The sequence below is a fragment of the Podarcis tiliguerta genome (genome assembly GCF_965153285.1).
Source record: "Podarcis tiliguerta genome assembly, chromosome: 6".
Taxonomy (NCBI): domain Eukaryota; kingdom Metazoa; phylum Chordata; class Lepidosauria; order Squamata; family Lacertidae; genus Podarcis; species Podarcis tiliguerta.
The window spans coordinates 17,163,194-17,183,699 of NC_139539.1; the positions used below are offsets into that span (position 1 = coordinate 17,163,194).

Here is a 20,506-nt window from a genome sequence, read left to right on the forward strand (position 1 = left end):
TCCCTAGGAAAGAGAATTGCCTGCTGAACTGCTCCAGGAATTGTAACTCTGTAAGGGGAATAGGGGTCTCCTAACAACTCTTTCACTCAGGACATGGGTGGCGCTGTGGGTTAAACCACAGAGCCTAGGACTCACCGATCAGAACGTTGGCGGTTTGAATCCCCGCGACGGGGTGAGCTCCCGTTGCTCGGTCCCTGCTCCTGCCAACCTAGCAGTTTGAAAGCACGTCAAAAGTGCAAGTAGATCAATAGGTACCACTCCGGCGGGAAGGTAAACGGCGTTTCCGTGAGCTGCTCTGGTTCGCCAGAAGCGGCTTAGTTATGCTGGCCACATGACCCGGAAGCTGTACGCCGGCTCCCTCGGCCAATAAAGCGAGATGAGTGCCGCAACCCCAGAGTCAGTCACGACTGGAACTAATGTTCAGGGATCCATTTACCCTTTACCTTTTTAACAACTCTTTCAGCACCCTTGACAATCTACAGCTCCCAGGAATCTTTGGGGGAAGCCATGACTGTTTAATATGGTATTGTAATGTTTTAAATGTATAGTGTGAATTCATATCTACAGACCTTGAGGCTCTCCCAGGACTTTTGATATTTCCTCTTTTGTATTGCCTACATAAGAGTCAACACTTGCTATTAGTATGTTGTCGTTGTTGTCATTGTCATCTTAGGTCCCATCTGCACTATACATTTAAAGCAGTATTGTACCACTTTAGCAGTAATGGCTTTCCCCAAAGAATCCTAAAGAGTGTGTTTGTTAAGGGTGCTGAGAATTGTTAGGAGACCCCGATTCTCCTATAGTTACAAGAGTAGCTTAACACAAGTTTTTCTTCCCAGGGAACTCTGGGAATTGTAATTTTGTGAGAGGAATAGGGGGCTCCCTACCCACTTTCAGCAACTTTAGCAAACTACAGTGCCCATGATTTTTTTTTTTGGGGGGGGGGGAGAACTGTGACTCTTTAATATTATGATAATGGTTTAAAAATATAGTGCCGATGAGGCCTTAACAAGCAGTGGCACACGGCAGCAGAAACACTCCAAACAGCAGCAGACATCTGAGAGCCATTCTTTTTAATTTCAATATAGAGTTGCTCTGAGGAACTATGAGAAATTAAAATGGTAGCTGCAAGACCAGCCACCCAATGCTGATCGTAATACTGCATTTTTTTAAAAAGTGGCTTGCAATGACATTTAGTATTTGACAGTGCTTGATAGCTGAGAGACCAATAGCATTTAGTAATTAGCAACAGATATATACTGGATTTTGTGCTATACTTTGTCAGCTAACATGCAATGGCAGTTAGTATCTGATCGAATTGAAATGAAACCTTCCAATGAGAGTGATTACTATGACAGCTGAAACCTTACATGATTTCTAAGGGCTTGGCCACACTTAGCTTTTGCCCTGTTCTTTCCAGGCACAGCTCTGTGCTTTAATACTTCATGTCTGACCGTGCTTTTGTTTTTGGGCTTCCCCACAAAAACCTACTCTTTAAAGTCAAATTGGAGCAAAATTAAGTTCAGGCTTTTCACGGATTGACATTTGTCCCGCCTGAGCTTTCAAGAGCGGGCAAACATTTTGGATCCCTTTCACAGCAAGCCCTTTAAAAAAATCCTCGCAATCAAAGGTGCGTGTTTTACTACTGCAATTCCCACCTCCCAAAAATATGAGCCCCCCACCACTGCCTAGTTTGGGTTACACACTCCAGGATTTCAGTGATGGTTCCCAACGATGGAATAATATTTCTAGTCCGGATGAAATATGCCAATGAAATCTCCACTGGCCCTCTTGGAAAGTGCCATTCAGGATTTAGGAGTTACCTGCATTCGGTTTTTTGCACACAGTGCCTTGCATATTATTGATTCTTCACCGTATAACGTCATTAAGTTGTATAGCAGTTGTCATTCTCATAGAAAACCCACACCTTATACCTGAGTCTTTCAGGCCTGCAGGCTAAGTGTCATCACTGGGCGAAGTGTTCAAAGCCAGAACGTCTGCATGCAAAAAAATACAGATGTAATCACAGGTTTTCAAGACGTGAATGCAAACAGGGTTGTTAGTGCATGCCAATTATTCTTCTGATTGGTCTCCTGGGTCCCTAAAGGCACCTGCAGCAAGCTCTCTCCCTTGGTACCTTCAAACAGTCCTTACAGACCCATCTTTATACAGCTGCATCTAGTCGCTCGTCGGTGGCTGTTGTGCCTTGCTTTTCGGCATGGCCACAGTCTGCTGGGAACTGTTTGTTTACAATGGTTTGTGCAGCATGAAATGCCCGCTTTTATTTGCTTTGAAAACGATGCTTTGGCTCACGCAGCGGTTTGAATGGGGGACTAGGATTTGGGATACCAGGGCTCATATCCCCATTCAGCTATGATGTTCACCTTGGGCCAGGCCCTCTCTCTTTAGCTAACACACATTGCGGGGTCGTTGAGAGGGGGAGAAACAGGAGCAGAGAACTACCGTGAACTAACTGGAGAAAAGGTAGGGTGCAAACGCAGCAATAATAATGCATTTTTGTACACCACTTCGAGAAGGATTAAAAAAAAAAATGAAAATGAAAAGTGGTCTATACATTTCAACAACCAATTAAAAAACACACACACTATGGCCCACTTCAAATGGTTATGCAGGCACACACACACAAAAACCCACTTGAATATATGTTCTTATTCCTTCGCTGAAAAGGGGAGTGATGTATCCCCCTGTATGTATGGGGAAATGTACGGAGCGTCTCCATCAGAGCGTAGGCTATGAACATGTTGCACATAAAAACCAAAACAAAAACTGCACCTTGCCTAGGAAATGGCATGGTAGCTCTGCATTGGGTCTTCGACAAACTTATGAGAGATGAAATTAAATCGCACAAAGAGTAATTCACCTCTCCAGGTCATTAAAGGATTAAAAGGACATCTGATGGCTCTCCTTGTGGAAACTCAGCCCCCTTGTTGCATCCAGAGGCTGAAAATTTTGAAATCCCAGAGCTGCCTGTCCAGAGAGGATTAGAGATCACTGTCACGTCTGAAATGTCTGGCTCTCAATGAAATTATCGTTGTGGGGTAGGTTTACAAAGACATTTTCAACATGTGCAGGGGAACAACAAAGGGAGAGGGGCCGGATGTATCAGCACAGTTCAGATCAAATTCAATTACAGCCGAGAAAGTGACACTTGCCGCGTTCTCGGTGACCTGCTTCCGCCCAGCCTGCCTGCCCTGTGTGACCAGCCCAGTCTCCCAGGTAAGAAAACTCACACCCTACACGGGAGCCATTCAGAGCCGTCACTGGGCTCAGCGTACGAAGCGGGAACGTCTGCATGCAGAAATACAGATGTAATTAGAGATCTTCAAGACGCGAATGCAAACAGGGTTGTTAGTGCGTGCCAATTATTGTTCTGAATGGTCTCCAGGGTCTGTAAGAAGCACCTGCAGCAATCTGGGCACAGCTGGGGAGGGTGACGCGGAAGCTATTTTAGCACATCACCGTGCTGCCGAATCATCCTGCTCACTGATATGGGCTGTTGCTGAGAAGAACAGAAGAAAAGCCCTGCTGGATTCCACCAAAGGCCTACCTGGTTCAGCATGCTGCTTCCTACAGTGGCCAAGGAAATAGATGCCTCTGGGAGCCCCCAAACAGGAGATCTGGGCAATATAATAATAATAATAATAATAATAATAATAATAATAATAATAATGGTAATAATAATAATTTATTATTTATACCCCACCCATCTGGCTGGGTTTCCCCAGCCATTCTAGGTGGCTTCCAACAGAATATTAAAATACAATAGTCTATTAACCATTAAAAGCTTTCCTAAACAGGGCTGCCTTCAGATGTCTTCTAAAAGTCTGGGAGTTGTTTTTCTCTTTGACATCTGATGGGAGGGCGCTCCACAGGGCGGGCGCCACTACCGAGAAGGCCCTCTGCCTGGTTCCCTGTAACGTGGCCTCTCACAGCGAGGGAACCTCCAGAAGGCCCTCAGGGCTGGACCTCAGTGTCCGGGCAGAACGATGGGGGTGGAGACGCTCCTTCAGGTATACTGGGCTGAGTCCATTTAGGGCTTTAACGGTCAGCACCAACACTTTGAATTGTGCTCGGAAATGTACTGGGAGCCAGCGTAGGTCTTTCAAGACTGGGGTTATGTGGTCTCAGCGGCCGCTCCCAGTCACCAGTCTAGTTGCCGCATTCTGGATTAGTTGTAGTTTCCGGTTCACCTTCAAAGGTAGCCCCACATAGAGCGCATTGCAGTAATCCAAGCGAGAGATAACTCTCCCCAGCAACTGTATTTAAAGGAATGCACTTTCTGTTTTTTGGAGACAGTACATACTCTTCCTGAGTAGTAGCCATTGATCCACTACCACGTATTTGTCTAATGATAATCCCTTCTGGTGAGATAACATTGGCTGTCAGATTTCAACCTGTAAGCTGAACTTGGCTTGCTGTGGATGCCTCAAGATGTAAAGTGGGGCAGGGGGAGAGATGACTCTGTATATCCTTAAGCAAAGTAAGAATGGTTAGGTGATTTCCCAACACGTTCTGTTAGTCACTTAGAAAGATAGGGTGAAGATTGGCCTAGGCTTTTAAGCAGTGGCGTAGCATGGGGGGTGCAGGGGGGTGGCCGCACCGGGTGCAACATCTGGGGGTTAGGGTACGGGGGCGCAAATCCACGGGTTAGGGGGCGCAAATCCACGGGTTAGGGGGTGCAAATTACTTGCCTTGCCCCGGGTGCTGACAACCCACGCTACGCCACTGCTTTTAAGAGCATTTATAGTTGTTTCTTCACCCTTGGTGTCCAGGATACTGCCAAGTTAAAAATAGTCTCAACTCTTAACCACTAAGAGCTTAGTGTATAGTCTCGATTTGCACATCATACAAATAGTTTGCTTTTAAAAGCAAACAAATACCACATATGCATTTTATCCACATATATAGTCACCTGTCATCTCAAAATGAATCCAAAACTGATTCTAGGATCAGGTGTGGCGTGAGTTGGAGATGGCATAGGAGCTAGTCAATAGGCACCCTCAACAGGTGACTTGTCCCCATTTACACTTAAATACTGCAAGGAATATTCCTGGGGGAGGCAGAAGAAAGAGCAGAAGTACTATCAAATAGCCTATGCCACTTTTAAGATATTGCATCTGCCTTTACTCAAACACAAAACACAATATCCAAAAGGGGATATCCAATATCCAAAAAGGGAGGGGGGATGACAAATCAGAGCAATATCCCAAAAGCATAATAAAGAGATGAAAAACATAGCCATGATCTCTTATTAGAAATCACAGCAAGATTAACACTCTCCCATCCCATATTAATGGAAAAATAATAGAAAAAGCACCCATGAATGTTTGGAATGGCACCAATATAGAGAATACAGGTTTCTTATACAATAGTGATGAATAAGCTCACTTATTTTATCTCCTGTGAGAAGGAGATAAATGTACAGAAAGTTCTACCAGAGGGAAAGCAATGCAATTTGTCCAAAACTAAAATAAATATAGGCTACAGGACAATATCAAGAAACAGGAACGGATAAAGGTGTAAAAGACCAGGATGAAAGCAGCTTAATAATGTAATGTAATAAGGGAGCAATCCTATAGCAAGATCCACTAGGATGAGTGGGGTTGGGATCCAGCAAATCTTCTGATGAATCAGGAGGTTCCTGGTACAGCTGGGCTACTCCAACATTGCTCCTCATCCTTAGCTCAGCTGGAGATAAGCCAATATTTCCCTCATCTCAGGTTGACCAGGACCCACCTGGCTGAGCTAAACCTAGTAGATATAAAGCTGCTATAAGTCCCCAAAATGGGGTATTTCACAGGTGGGACCAGAGAGAGGGGACTTAGGCTGAATCCTAAGCCTACACAGCATGATCACGTGGCAACACAGCATAATTTAAGCCAGCAAGAAGGGTGATGTAACACTATTTTAAAGCCTTTCTTTTCTCCAGCTAGGCTTAGGCTGGCTCATGTGGCATTAGCCCTGCCGCAGGATGGAGTTTTGATCTGGCATATTTTACGCTGACTTAACTTTACACCGGGACATGGTGTGGCGCTGTGGTCTAAACCACTGAGCCTCTTGGGCTTACCAATCAGAAGGTTGGCGGTTCGAATCCCCATGATGGGGTGAGCTCCTGTTGCTCGGTCCCAGCTCTTGCCAACCTAGCAGTTCGAAAGCAGGCCAGAAAGTGCAAGTAGATAAACTTGCGGGAAGGTAAACGGTGTTTCCGTGCTCTGCTCTGGTTTTGGTGTTCTGTTGCACCAGAAGTGGCTTAGTCATGCTGGGTACATGAACTGGAAAAACTGTCTGCGGACAAACACTGGATCCCTCGGCCTGGAAAGCGAGATGAGCGCCGCAACCCCAGAGTCATCTGCGACTGGACTTAACTGTCAGGGGTCCTTTACCTTTAACTTTACACCAGCTTCTTGTGTATAGGATTGCCCTGCAATCCTACAGACACTTTTTGGGACATGGGCCCAGTTAACATAGTGGTATCTACTTGCATAGGATCATGTTTTAAATTATATACCAAAGTAAAAGTTGGAATAATGTATTTATCAAATAATAGGATTCCCCAGCAGTTTTTTTTTTATTTAAATCTCCAGTGGATTTTGTAAATATTTTGTAACTATAACAAGGTTTGGGTGACTGAAATGGTGAGGAGTCTAAGGCATTAGGTAATGCCCATTTTATCTCTTTTTGCCTTTTCTATCTATCTATCTGCTGAAAAGGTAGAAATATTTCTAAATGCAAGTGTGGAATCTGCAGGAGAAAATGTTGTTTCTTACTTCTTGATCTTCATCAGAGGTTATCCATGGAAAACCTGACTGCCAATTAGAATGGTAATGAGTTCCAGTTGTATGCCAATTTGTTCAATATTATCAATTCCTCTTTTTAGATTAAAGGGTCCAGTCATTTTCACCCGTGACACACATCAATCACAGCCACACTTGTAGTTTTTAAGGTGGCGGAAATAGTTGCAGTGTATGCATACCCATCACAAGAGTGAAAGCCGATTTGGCACTAAAAGATTAACATACAGATGGTTTATCATGCATGTTTTGCTCATAAGAATTAAGATAGTTTGGTGCAAACAGAAATACAGTTCCGAGAGTGGTGCAACAATCCATCCCTCTTCCCAGGGAACTCTATGAATTGTGGCTCTATGAGAAGAACTGGAGTATCCTAACAACTCTCGTTCTTAAATGACCACACTTCCCAGGATGCTCTGGGAGATGCCATGACTGTTTAAAGCAGCATAGTACTGCTATAAATGTATAGTACAGATGGGGCCTAACTCATGAACATTTTTGATGGGAATGTGGTAGATTTATTGAGAGCATGGTAAATTTAGACCGCCACACTTACTGAATTAGGGCCCAGAAATCGGGTTCTCCTCACAGAGAGCATGCGTTGCAGTGAGATCACCACAACCACTTGCTGATTGGTGGGGTGGGCATGTTTGGATAGCTACAGCTACCTGATTGGTCCCTCGGAGGCATGGGACTGCTTCTGACCAATGGGTGCTTAAATTTGCATCTTAGGGACTTTTATATACCGCTGCACAATCACGTTGGACTTCCTCATTTTCGCTTCGTGCACCGGATCACCCGACCACCCTTCCCTATACTTAGGGTTTGATTGACCTTGCTATACCGATGTGGGTTGTCTGCTCTTGGGGCAGGAGCCCGGTAGCAATTTTTCCCACTTGGCGATTGGCTGGTCCCATTTGGGTTTTGCCTACCGTGTAGCGAATCATCACAACTCTGTAAGGTTTGCGGTTAGGCATTGGTTAATGTGTGGTGGAGGGGACTAGGTGTGGCTATGGCCTGTCCCTCCAATGGTTGCTGTGTGGGTATTCCATTAAAGGAATCCAGGGGCTCCACATGCTTTTGTCCGACCCCTGAAAGGGGGATAGTAAAGGTAAAGGGACCCCTGACCATTAGGTCCAGGCGTGACCGACTGGGGTTGCGGCGCTCATCTCACTCTATTGGCCAAGGGAGCAGGCATACAGCTTCCGGGTCATGTGACCAGCATGACAAAGCTGCTTCTGCTGAACCAGAGCAGCGCACGGAAATGCCGTTTACCTTCCCACCGGAGTGGTACCTATTTATCTACTTGCACTCTGACGTGGTTTCGAACTGCTAGGTTGGCAGGAGCAGGGACCGAGCAACGGGAGCTCACCCCGTCACAGGGACCTTCTGATCGGCAAGTCCTAGGCTCTGTGGTCTAACCCACAGCGCCACCCGCATTCCAAGTGAAAGAGTTGTTAGGAAAGGGGGATAGGGCCATACAAAATCCCCTGGGAGCATTCTGGGCGTGATCTTGGGATCTGCTCCCATCCCAATCAATCTCCCAGTGTGCTTACCTTTGCTGACCTCTGCGCTGGCAGTTGTCAGTTCTGTTCCTGCCTGGACAGTCCTGGACAGGTTCAGATAGTCTGAACCAATGCCTAAGCAAACCAATCACAGCCTGTAATCAATAAGGTTGTGGCCAAAATTTTGCCAAAACCTCAAACTAAAATTTGAGTCCTGTGTGAATTTATTTCTAGGCGGTTTGGGGATCTTTACACTGAAGTGACAGAACTGCACCATTCATTCTGAACAAATGACTGGCATCTGCAACAAAAGATTGAACTTTGTGTGAGTTCCAGAAATGGGCAGAGCGAAGCATAACTCATACTTCCTCAGTCACATCACCATTCCTGTGGAATGGCCTCAAGGCTGAATTGCAGGACCTGGATGTGAACTAGGTGTGATAATGTCCCTTGTTGCCTCTACCATACATGCTCTTTTGATCACAGGGCATCAGTTACGGCACCCACAAAATACTGGAATTGGAATCCTGTAGCCTGCTGTGCAAACTGAGAGGAGAGCAATACCAAACCCATTAAAGCCATAGGTTTTGAATCCATTCTCATAAAAGATGGTTTCAACCTGATCAGGCGGCATTTGAACTCTCTTAGGATTCGGCTAAATTATCCCAGCTAAAGAGACTTGGACAGGAAGGTTACACCTAGATGCCAAGGTGATGGGCACTTTAGAAATGAGATAGATTAGATAGATTAGATAGAAAGACAGGCCTAAATGTCCTACTGAGCACTCATTTGTCTGACAGCCTGGAAAATGCCAACATTCCCAGGATTCAAGAGGAAATAGAAAATTGCATCTCCACTGCAAAATGCACAACGCACCTTGATAATGTCAGTTGCTCTATGTAAAAGAAAAGCAGTTAAGTCCCAGAGCAATTTGAAATACAATAAGAAAAACTAAACAGTCCCCGCACAGCTGAACCACAGAAATCTCCAAGTTGTTCCCTTTTTTACCTCTCGATATCAGCCAAGTGATGTGACCTGTACACACTTTGACACACCAATTTTTCTTTGCCTCAGCCATGCCAAAGAGCTCCGCTGTCCATCTCTCGTTGTTGTGCTAACATATTTTTCTTTGTGATATCTAACTTTCCTGTCTTTGTGGTCCTGTCAAGCTGTGAGATTTCTTTTCTTTTTGTAAATTATTTTCATCCCTTTGTTTTTGTGAATGTGTGTGTGTGTGTGTGCAATCAGGCCCTACCCCCATCTGCAGTCTGAAGCGGTACAGTCTGGGCACAGTTTTGCCAGCAAGAAAATTAGATGAAATGGTGAAGAAATAAGATACACATTCAAGATAGGAATAAGCAGCCACTCACTACAGCTCTAGGAAGAGAAGTGCTTAGAGCAGCCTTTTCCGGTCCAATAGGAGTTGCAGTCTGAAGGGCACAAGGTTGGCAAAGGCTGCCACAGACTATCTAGTACAGCAAAATGTTAGAATGGGGAACAGTCTTTAATTGACACCCACCATGTCTAGAAGAAAACACCACTAAGGGTGGTGTGCCTGGGAGCAGGGAATCTCTGGGTGGCCTTCTTGAGTTCTCAGTTTAGCTTTCAGTTTCCTCTTCCTGGATTGCTTCTGTTTCTAACATGCAATAGCTCATCACTTCAAGTAAAGGAATCTGTACTTGCCTTATACAGTCGTACCTTACTTCACGAACAACTTGGAACTCAAACGCTGCAAACCCGGAAGTAGGTGAGCTGGTTTGCGAACTTTGTCTCGGTAGCCGAATGTCTGGTGTGGCTTCCGCAGCTTCCTATTGGCTGCAGGATGCTCCTTCAGCCAATCGGAAGCCACACCTTGGTTTCCAAATATTTTGGAAGTCGAAAGGACATCCGGAATGCATTCTGTTCAAAAACCAAGGTATGACTGTAACTGTGTCTGTCTTTCTTGGGATAAGACGAAGAACCTGCTCTGCAACACCAAACTGGTAGAACTACCACAACATTATCTCTTAAAGGGAATTTTGAATGAATCCTGCTCAGCTGAAACATCTGTAGGGATTTTGAAGGAAGTTGGAATTTATTTATTTTTTAAAGCCAGATGAAATTCCTCTAGTGGGGTGGCCAAACTGAATTATATGTTGTATGTGTTTTGGTTTTACCATTAAAAACAACCAGTGTCAGGCAAGAAGGAATCATGACCGAAATGGTGGAAAATGAGTGCTGGTGGTAATTTTTTCACCCTGTGCTGTGATCCTCGGGGAAATGACCCCCCCCCCGGCTGCTATTTCCCTTGTAAGAGAAACATACCACACCTGGCAGCTTCCTTCCTATGGGAAAAGAAGCTTCAGGGGTGATTTTTCACTGGGACAGAAGCACAGAAGGAAAAGGTTACTTCTTCGCACCCCACTACCTTGGTATGTGCTACAGTACCAGCCTTGACCCCACTCTGCACAGCGGCAATGATTTTTAAAAGTCCCAGCTCCCCTCAAAATTTTGATTGCAATCTCTTTATGACAGATGCTGTATGTATGAAATAGGTGCCGTCAGGTACGCAGAAGACTGCAATAAGCTCAAACCAAAATGGCAGAAATCTGGCTTGGCACATAATAGAAGCTAGCAAACCCTATGAAAACATCTGCCTAAAGTGTGGGCGTGTGGCCAATCTGGATAGAGCCCTTTGCACAACGTCTCCCCCTGTGGTGTCTCAGCCAGCCTAGCATGTTTGTAATCCACCGCAGCTGGTGCTTCTATAATTAAGAGAGATATAAAAGCCCTTTTTGCAAAAGTTGTGCTTTTTGGTATTTCCCCCCGCCTTCCTTTTCTTTCTTCGAGACTTGAGCGACTCCTTACCAAACACTCTGTTTATAACTTAGATAATGCATCTCCCTTCAGAATCTCAACTTTAAAGCGAACTGTTCCACATTTTTAACAATGCAAAAAAAAAAAAGGAGTTAAAAGCAAACATTCTTGTGGTTTTATTTTATTTTAGTCCCCTTTTACTCTACATAGCACAACAGTGGTTTTAAAAACTAAATCAGTAGTATTTTTTATCCCTTCAGATCAGGCTTCTTTTTTAAAATTCCTGATGGCTCTGCATTTTCTAAAAGCCTAAGAATAGACCTGAAAATTCTCATGCATTAGACATATTTACAAATGTCTCTATAACCATTCTTAAGTGTCTTCTGTAAAATGAAACAGGTCACATTACATTTTAATCAGGGTTTATAATCTGCTATCTAGAATTTTATGTCACTCATGAGAAATCAAACGAGTAGGTCACCATTACATCACGTTTAAAAAATAAAATAAAACAGATTTTGAGTTCAATTATCTGGATTCCTTACACTGGAACTGAAAAGTCATTGTGGATTTATTCCTCCCAGTGAAAATTTGTTGTTCTTACACCATTTTGTACATTCCCAAGAGCAAACATTCAACTTATGTAATTGTTTCCTATCAAAGTACGTGGAATCGGGGCATATTGTAATTCATTTAAATGAGAACAGTGTTTTGATTCAGGGTGCGGTCTTATACTCAAGATCTAATGACCGAGGGGCTCTAGAAGCTGATAGAGCACCACTCTGTCTGAACAACTTGAGATATGTTTTGAACTCCCCCAATACACCATTGGAACATTCCACTGCAAAGCATTTCCACCCAGGAAGATACAACAGGGGAGCACCCAAAACAGGGTGGACTCATGGGCGGGATATGGGTGGGATGAAGAGAAGCACATTAATTCCAAACCCTGTATTATGTCCCCATTGCTGATGGAAGTTTATACCAGCCCTGGACCTAGCGTCAAGAATTTTATCTCCCACCAACTTCAACAGGAAGGAGAAAAATCAAAAACGGCTCCACTTGCCTCCCTTTCTACCCAGGTCTTCATGACAGACCACAGTTTATGGTGCACCTCAGAACCTGATCAGAGTACAACAGAGCCAGTATATAACTACCCACCCACCCACTCATGAGGTAAAGTGAGGTGACCGCCTCAGGCAGCAGGACTCACAGGATCCAGCCTCCAAGGAACGCATCGCCTGCTGCTTCTACACTGAAACAAGGGTGGCAGCAACAACTGCAGTGGACCCCTTGAAGGCTGGATCTGCCCCATAGGTCTCCCAGGTCCTAGTAAAAGACTCTTAACTACTACACCACATTGGCTCTCTTGCAAGTAAGCTCTGTCTTGGCAAAGACCAGACGATATCATTGCTGGCCAAACACTTACGAGCTTATTTATGTAAAAAGAAAAAAAGAAAAAAAGTTAATTGATGTGATTAAACCAATATATACAGTAACTTCAAACACAGGCTTTCCTTTTAAAAACAAATAAGTTAATAATTAGGCAGCAATCTTCTGCGTATTCAGCTCTGAGCATAGCGTAACTTTATGCTTCTGCAGATTAATGTTCATAACTTTATACTTCTACAGACTGAAACAATGGTTGCAATCTGGACTTTTTTTCAGCCAGAACTCACTGGAACTCAGTTCTGGCACCTCTTTTTCTAGAAAAATAGCACTGGTTGCAATCCAAAACTATGCAGGTCTCTAATGCACCTGTATAATTGTGCATAGGGGTGCGCCTTCTCTTCAACATCCGAGTGAACAACAAAAAGACTCTGAACTGCTTAGTCCAGATTGTGGGATCCCCAACCAATCAAAAACCACCCTGAACCCTGCAGAAAGCCTTAACTGACACATAGTAGGGTTCCGTTTCTGCAAGAGTGACAAAAGCACCTTTCGTTGCCCAAGTGTCTAATTAAATTAATTTAAATTAATGCAGACTCAAACATTCCATTAATTAACACAAAATGTTAAGTCAAATAATACAACTTGGTCCAGAGTGGGGTTGGAGTGACGGGGGAACCCAGCCCAACCCAACCCACATTTCCTTGTCAAAATCATCTCTAAGAGATAAGATGCTAAATGGAACTCGCTTCCAAATTGTTCCTTCTCATCTGTTTCTGTCAAACTAAATTATTTATCCATGTTTAAGATTTTCCCCCAAGATGCATTGCAGACCTCTGTGCATTTCAGACATTCTTTAGTTATAATTAGAGACTGAAGTTAAAAGTCACAAAATCCAGATCTGAGGCTGTAATTCAGAAAGGTACTGGGGGGGAGGTGTTCTGTAACATTTAGCACACATATTAGTGCTGTAGGATGTGTCGTATTTCAAAAAGCACTAATCATTTGAAGAGGTAAAAACTTTGCGCCACTGTATTACAGCCATACAAACACATTGGTGGTCTTCTCACCTCAGATCCAACCTGCTCCACAGAGGACCAAATAACCTACTTTCTTGCTCTGCAGGGGCTTATGTTGCTGAAATGTTATCTAGAAACTGGTATGATATCATAGGCTTCAATCCAAAATTTTGCTGTATGCTTTGCCATAACATAGCCACGTGTGTCCCTCCTGAGTGCGGCTCCCCATGAATGTTCTCTACAGAACGTTCTCCTCAACCTTCAAGAATGTAAAAAAATTAGGAAGCTGTCTTATTTTGAGTCAGACAACTGGGCCATTTTGCTCTGCATTATCCAGGAATGTGCAGTGACCACAAGATTTACCTTGTGTCTGTGTCTGATCTGTAACATTTCGAAGCAGCCCGCTTTCAGGACCACAATGTTTCATTCTGATTTGATCTGTTATTCAGGTTCAAATCAGATCTGTTAAAACCAAAGCTTGCTTTCACCCCTATTGAAGATAACAGGGAAATTAAAAACAACTATATCCCCCCCCCCCATCCAGGGTGTTTGTGCAGAGAATATTTAAAGTTCATTTATTTATTTTTAAAGAAGAGGCTTTTTTATTTTTTGCCAGAGTTGGATGTAAGTATGGTTGTTGCTTCTGAGTAAATGAAGCTTGCCTGTGTTGAAAAAGATAAGTGCTGTGATTTTTCTACAAGGGCAGAATTTACTGTTCTGGGATGGGGAAACAGAAATCACTTCCTCTCCACTCGTGAAATGTTTTTTTTATTTTAGTGCAGACTATGAGGGAGGTTAAGGGATGTGGGTGGCGCTGTGGGTTAAACCACTGAGCCTAGGGCTTGCCAATCAGAAGGTCGGCGGTTCGAATCCCTGCAACGGGGTGAGCTCACGTTGCTCAGTCCCTGCTCCTGCCAACCTAGCAGTTCGAAAGCACGTCAAAGTGCAAGTAGATAAATAGGTACTGCTCCGGCGGGAAGGTAAACGGCATTTCTGTGTGCTGCTCTGGTTCGCCAGAAAGCGGCTTAGTCATGCCTGCCACATGACCCGGAAGCTGTACGCTGGCTCCCTCAGCCAATAAAGCGAGATGAGTGCCACAACCCCAGAGTTGGTCACGACTGGACCTAATGGTCAGGGGTCCCTTTACCTTTACTTTATGAGGGAGGTTCTCCTGGGTAAGAAACCTGACAAATAGGTCCAATGGTTATTGCGGTAGGTATACCTTTGTTGTGAAAAATGGGAAAATTCACTTCTTTTGCCTGCAGCCTCTCACTTGAGGACTGTAGTTTCCCCCTTAACAAATTATGGTTCCCATGATTCTTTGGGGGGAAGCTGTGTGCTTTAAATGTGCTTTGGTTGTCCTTAAAGAGTATGCTGTGGCTCTGCCCCAAGGTAGAAATGAAGGCAGGGGAGGTTAAAAAATAAATCCATTGCCATACACATAGCATCTGTGCCCTTCCCTTTGCATCTTGGCCTCAGCCTCTGCATCACAAATCTGTTAAGGGAAAAATCACTCCCAAAATCTTCTCAAACTAGTGCTGGCTTTAAACATGTTGGTACCTGAAGTAAAAATGAAAAATAAAAAAATAAAGTTGAAATGATGAGCCACTTTGATAAGACGTATTTTAAACGACACACAGAGTTAGAGGTCAGAAAATTGAAAATTGTGCCTCAATAAGATCTGCTCCCTGAAGCAACTGCTTCATACAGCTCCATAGTAAAGCTGGTTGTGTGACAAACACACACACACACACACACACATCCTGTACCACTGGATTCTGAGGCTCCTGTCTTGCACTGAAAGAAGCCGCAAGTGTCACAATTAGACATTTTAAATACATATGCTTTTACGCACACTTGCTCTTCTATGCAGTGGTGCACTGAAGGCTTGTAGCCCAGAGTAGAGCATCTTCTTTGCATGCATAATCTGTGCCATCCAGTGGCATAGCGTGGGTTGCCAGTGCCCAGGGGTGCACAGAGGGATTGATTGGAAAGGAGGGAAACTGAAGGCATGTATGTTCCAATACTTTTAAAAATATAGCTAACAATCAAAAGGGAAAGTAAGTGCATTGAAGTTTATCATCAACAGTTTGCAAACTGAGCAGACCAAAAGGTCTTCCGCACTATGTTGACATGCAGAGAGAACCTGGCACCACTGTTTAAAAAAAGTTTTTTTAAAGCAATGATAAAAGAAAAACCTTTTCCCCTTTGTAATGTAAGAAGCAACCACTTCTGAAATTTTGGAGGAATTTCTTTTTTCCCCTCCCATGATTTATCATGATTTTGCCACCACCCACCCACCCACCCACACAAAATGGTCAGAGAAGACATTTTCAGTTTTAGTTTGCATTTGTCTTGTGTAGCTCACAATATATGTGTATAGACTACGAGACTTTGTTTATTAGAAAAAGGAATTAGATTTTCTACGGTTTCAACCACTTTGTAGTATGAACTTTTATTGGCCTTTTTGCTGCTTGCTTTCAGAAGGTAAGGCAGGATATAATAAACATTTAAAATAAACAAATAAAAACAAATTGGTACATAAGGGACGGATATAAAGAATCAGAGATGGACATCAGAAATCTCATTCAATCTCATCATCTATATATCTATCTAACTGAAATACATTACATGAAAATAATGAAGAGTTTATCATGTAGGCAATGTTTTGTTACCATTTGACAAGAGAAAATATTTAATACCATTATTTTCCCCCCACAGCTCTGGATATTAGTTTGAGTGTCACAAATAATTAAATGCTTATGAGTAAGAGACATCTTTAGACGTTTTGACAATACGTATTAAGAGGCGCTTTAAGGGGAAATCTGCCAAGTGCAGTTTTTTATTTGCAATACTGAACAATGATGCATTTTGATTGAGTTTATGCTATATTCCCCCCTTCCCTTCACACTATGGAACAAGAACGGAAGAGGATAAACATGAGGAATGAGGGAAACAGCTACCAGATTTCCAGTTTTCCAGATATCTGAATTGCTTATGTTTAGCACAGCTTGAAGGCCATGATAACTACAGTCCTGGTTTCACCATAGATGTGAATGGATGGGGAAAGAGTTTCTGTGTGACCAGACACAAGCTGAAGAGCCATGACACACAGGCTGCAATCCAGAGCACTCCCACAGGCAAGATGATGCACTCCAAGCTAGTCATGGCAGATGCAACTCAGTAAGAGCATTCTTCTTCCCCTCCCATATCCAACAGTGAAGAAGCCTGGCCTGTGTTACTGGTATCTTGCCACATCGCCGACACAAAGTGACTAACCCTACCTACATACACTGTGCAAGACGAAAGCTTCCTTCTGCAATCTTTAAAAGAGAGAACAGCAGCATCCGATAACTCTGTCTGAGCTTTACTGAGAAGATATGGCATGGGCATGGATGCCTGGTGAGGAACAGCATAAAGCAATGCATTGTAGGTGAGAGAACAGCTTTCAGAGCCGGGTTAGCCACTCTGCTAATCGTTCTGAAGTTTTTCAGACTCATAAACCACTTTTAATCCCAAGCTACAGAACGGGGCCCGATGTAAATATTCAGTCATGTGTCCAAGTTTATTCTCAGGTCTGTCCTTTCCTCGTATTCCTCTTCCCACCCCCCTTCCCTCTTTCTCGTTCTTCCTCCCTGTTGTAGCCCCAAAGTTATAATGTGTGAATGTGTGTTAGGAAGTTGCAGCCTACCAGTGGGAGGTGCAGAGTGAACTGTTTCTGTATTCTAATAACGTCACAGTTATTTCTAGGTGCTTTATTTGCAGAGATCATTCCTTGTGGCCCCCTGATATACCCTGCATCTCAAATCATGGTGGCTCTTCATTCCTGGCTTGAATAGGGAGCAAAACAAAATCAGTGCGAAAGCTTAGCATATTGTTCAGCGGTGCAACCTCAAAACTATGCTGCTAGAATTGATCGAGGTATTTTGTCCGGCGCCTTAAGCTGTCCCGTTTTTTACTGAGCTATCTGCTGACAATATTGTTAGAGTGATGCCAATGCAGCATTAATTACATTTTGCTCTCTTTTTTAGGTTTCGTGTTCCTGTATGTTTTTCCCATCATGGAACAATTCCCCACGATGACTCTTGCAACAGAGAATTCCCATGCAAATGCATTTGGTGCAGATGAGGGAATTGCCGCCTGCAGTTGTGGGAAGCTAATCGTCCAGTGATGGGAAAAGCACGTTGTGCGAATGAACTGTTAGTCAGTCCCATGATATTGGGTAGCACTTAATTATGTTTCCTTTGCGGAGCACCTTTCGAAGTTGGCCACTGTGATATCATCACTGGAGAATGCTGCAAGGATACATTACTCTGGGCATAGCCTTGACGTTTAGGGCTGAGCCAAACTATTCATGGTTTTCCACAAATGTTTCTTGGAGTGTTGAAAGGCCTCTCAACCTGTTGATGATTTTTCAGGATTCCTTGCGAAAAATGCTCACTTATTCATTTACATGAACTTTGGTCTCAATTGCCATGTCACCCACCTGATTAGTTAGGTAGCATTACAATAGAATCACTTTTAGGGTATGATCGCCCAGGCATCTGCTCTCTTATATAACCAGGAAGCTCTCTTATATCAGATTAGACTAACTGCCCATTCTCACCAGCAGCAGTTTGCCAAGATCCCTTGGATATGTAAGGGATTCAAAGATGCTAAACAGCAATGCAAAAGCTGTTACCTCAGGAAAATATTCCACCCCCACTTAAACTTAAAAATCAAAACTGCAGAATAATCAGCCCAACTGCCTTGAAAATACATGTATGCATGCAGAAAACATATGGGTGAATGTATAAATGAATTGCATGTAAGTAGTGTGCTGAATTTATACATTTTTAAAATAATATACAATATCTGCATGATTTGTTTTAGATGTATCTAAGAATGCATGGTGGTAATACAAGGTTGTATATAGAAATTGCTAAATGAAATGCATGCATGCACATACAGATGAACCCATTGCTTCCTAACAATCCCGTAATTATCCAGCTTAAATAGTGAAACATCTCCTTTGCATTTCTGGTGCCAAAAGAGCCACCATTGTTCTATTCTGTCCGTTGCTTATTATTGAGTATATAATGAATCTCCAAAGATAGAACATGCTACTTTGTTTTAGGTGGGAGTAAGTCCCATTGACTTAGTCATGCTGTCTACATGACCTGGAAGCTGTACACTGGCTCCCTCGGCCAATAAAGCGAGATGAGTGCCGCAACCCCAGAGTCAGCCACAACTGGACCTAACGGTCAGGGGTCCCTTTACCTTTATTCCTATCAATGCATGCAAATTCTCCAGGCAGATTTATACAAGCTTCTGTGGCGGCTCCAGACTACTTAGTTTGCATCCTACCTTTCCTCATTTTGTATCCTACCTTTCTCCATTTTAAAGGACATAAGAGGGCTCCTATCACTCATAACTACTATTTCTTCCCCACTGGTTACTTCATGGCTGCTTTGGCCAGGTTTATCCATATTGCAGTTCAAACTGCAGGATTTGACACACATCTCTAGCTGGCATCCTTTGTTTGTCTCTTTCCTGCCCCTAAATTGACATGCTTTAAGAGATCCGGCTCTTTTCCTAGAAAAAGTCACTTACCGTCTGGAACAAAATGAGATGATCACCTGTGTACACATAGAATTACAGATCTGGCAATCTCTGAAGAGGATTTAAGAGAATGATGGTGTTGCAACATGTACATCATTATGCCATCTCATAAACCAAACCACTTCTCATCACTGCACAGAAGGACCTCTCAGTGGTACCAGCGGAAAAGACCAGAGAAATACACAGGCTTTTAACTTCTGCATTCTGATGCCTTTGATTCCATCCCTTTTTCTTTCCTGAACACGGTTAGCTGAAATCGCACAGTAGATTTTGATGGCTATAATTATTTTCATTAAAATAGCAAACAGCATGGTGCATCCTTTTCCAGGGCAGATTGTACAGGAATTCCTACAGAAACAGGCCAAATATTGTATGTAGGAGTGACACCTTGGGAATATTTAATAGTATTTTTTTTAAGTTATAATAGCAACAGAATTCTTTACAAGTTAAGATCAGCCAGATCTTTGTTTGATGTTTAAAGGAGAGAAAACAAGAGTTGGGAAGTTGTTTTAAAAATTAACTATTATGGTAAGCCAAAATACAAATCTTTTAGGAAAACTGGGCTTTTCCTCGTATACATACAGAAAACCAGGCACAACAGGTTTTTCAATTAAAGTAGTCTTCTGAGAGTGATAGAGGAAGAACCAAAAGCTTCTTAAAACCCTTATTGCTTCACATATTTGCCACCTGGGGCTATGGATCTGTTCTTCCCCAGTAAAAAAAAAAGTTTCTGTCGCTGCTGTTGTTCTTTTTCTGACATGCCCAATTTTAATGGTTATTCAAGATGGATCACGCTATTTTCACACGTTCGATGGCTCTGCTTTTCCATAACCATTTAAGGTAGAGAAGATGGTGCCTATCACACTCCCCTTTGCATCATGAACAACTTTAATGAGGTAGGGTATCATTAGATGATAGCAGTTTTATGCTGAATGCAAGGAGGAGAATATAGGCACTTACCCAGCAAAGAGCAAGATAGAGAAATAATAGATACAATATGCAGAGATGAAAGAGCAAAGACGGCATCTCATTTACATTAATACAATAAAAATGCAGCACTAATGCGGCAACTTTTCCCTCGGAATTTTCTCTCTCTCCCCCAATAAAGTTGAACAATATTATGTTTATTATCACAAAGAGCTTAAAAGGAAGAGAATGCATTTGCCACAAACGCATAAGCATTACAGCACAGCTCCTGGCTATTAATATGTTTGAATTTAATTGCTCCTAATAGAAAATTTCATCAAAATGAACTTCGTAGCAGCACCTGAAAATGGGTGATGGAATCAATTGGAACTGAACATCTGCACTTGGTGAACAGCAGCCAAAGCAGAGCAAACCGATGGAAACAGCTTGCTTTTTGCCTTCCCTACAATTTATACCA

General features: G+C 43.0%; 1 protein-coding gene across 5 annotated transcripts in view; it reads right to left on the bottom strand.

The window, feature by feature from the left end:
* TSHZ2 (teashirt zinc finger homeobox 2) overlaps nucleotides 1–20,506 on the bottom strand; it is a 330,558-nt gene that overhangs the window by 299,363 nt on the left and 10,689 nt on the right. For 2 of the 5 annotated variants that reach the window (XM_083446794.1, XM_083446795.1), the window contains exons 2-3: nucleotides 3,569–3,638; nucleotides 1,824–1,997 (exon numbers count right to left, since the gene is read on the bottom strand). The exons of 2 other annotated variants lie outside the window; for them this stretch is intronic. In XM_083446794.1, the coding sequence (XP_083302920.1) occupies nucleotides 1,824–1,857 (34 nt within the window). In that variant the 5' untranslated portion in view covers nucleotides 1,858–1,997; nucleotides 3,569–3,638. Of the gene's footprint in view, nucleotides 1–1,823; nucleotides 2,129–3,568; nucleotides 3,639–20,506 lie in introns of those variants that run through there. One more of the 5 variants, XM_083446793.1, reaches the window with a different exon arrangement.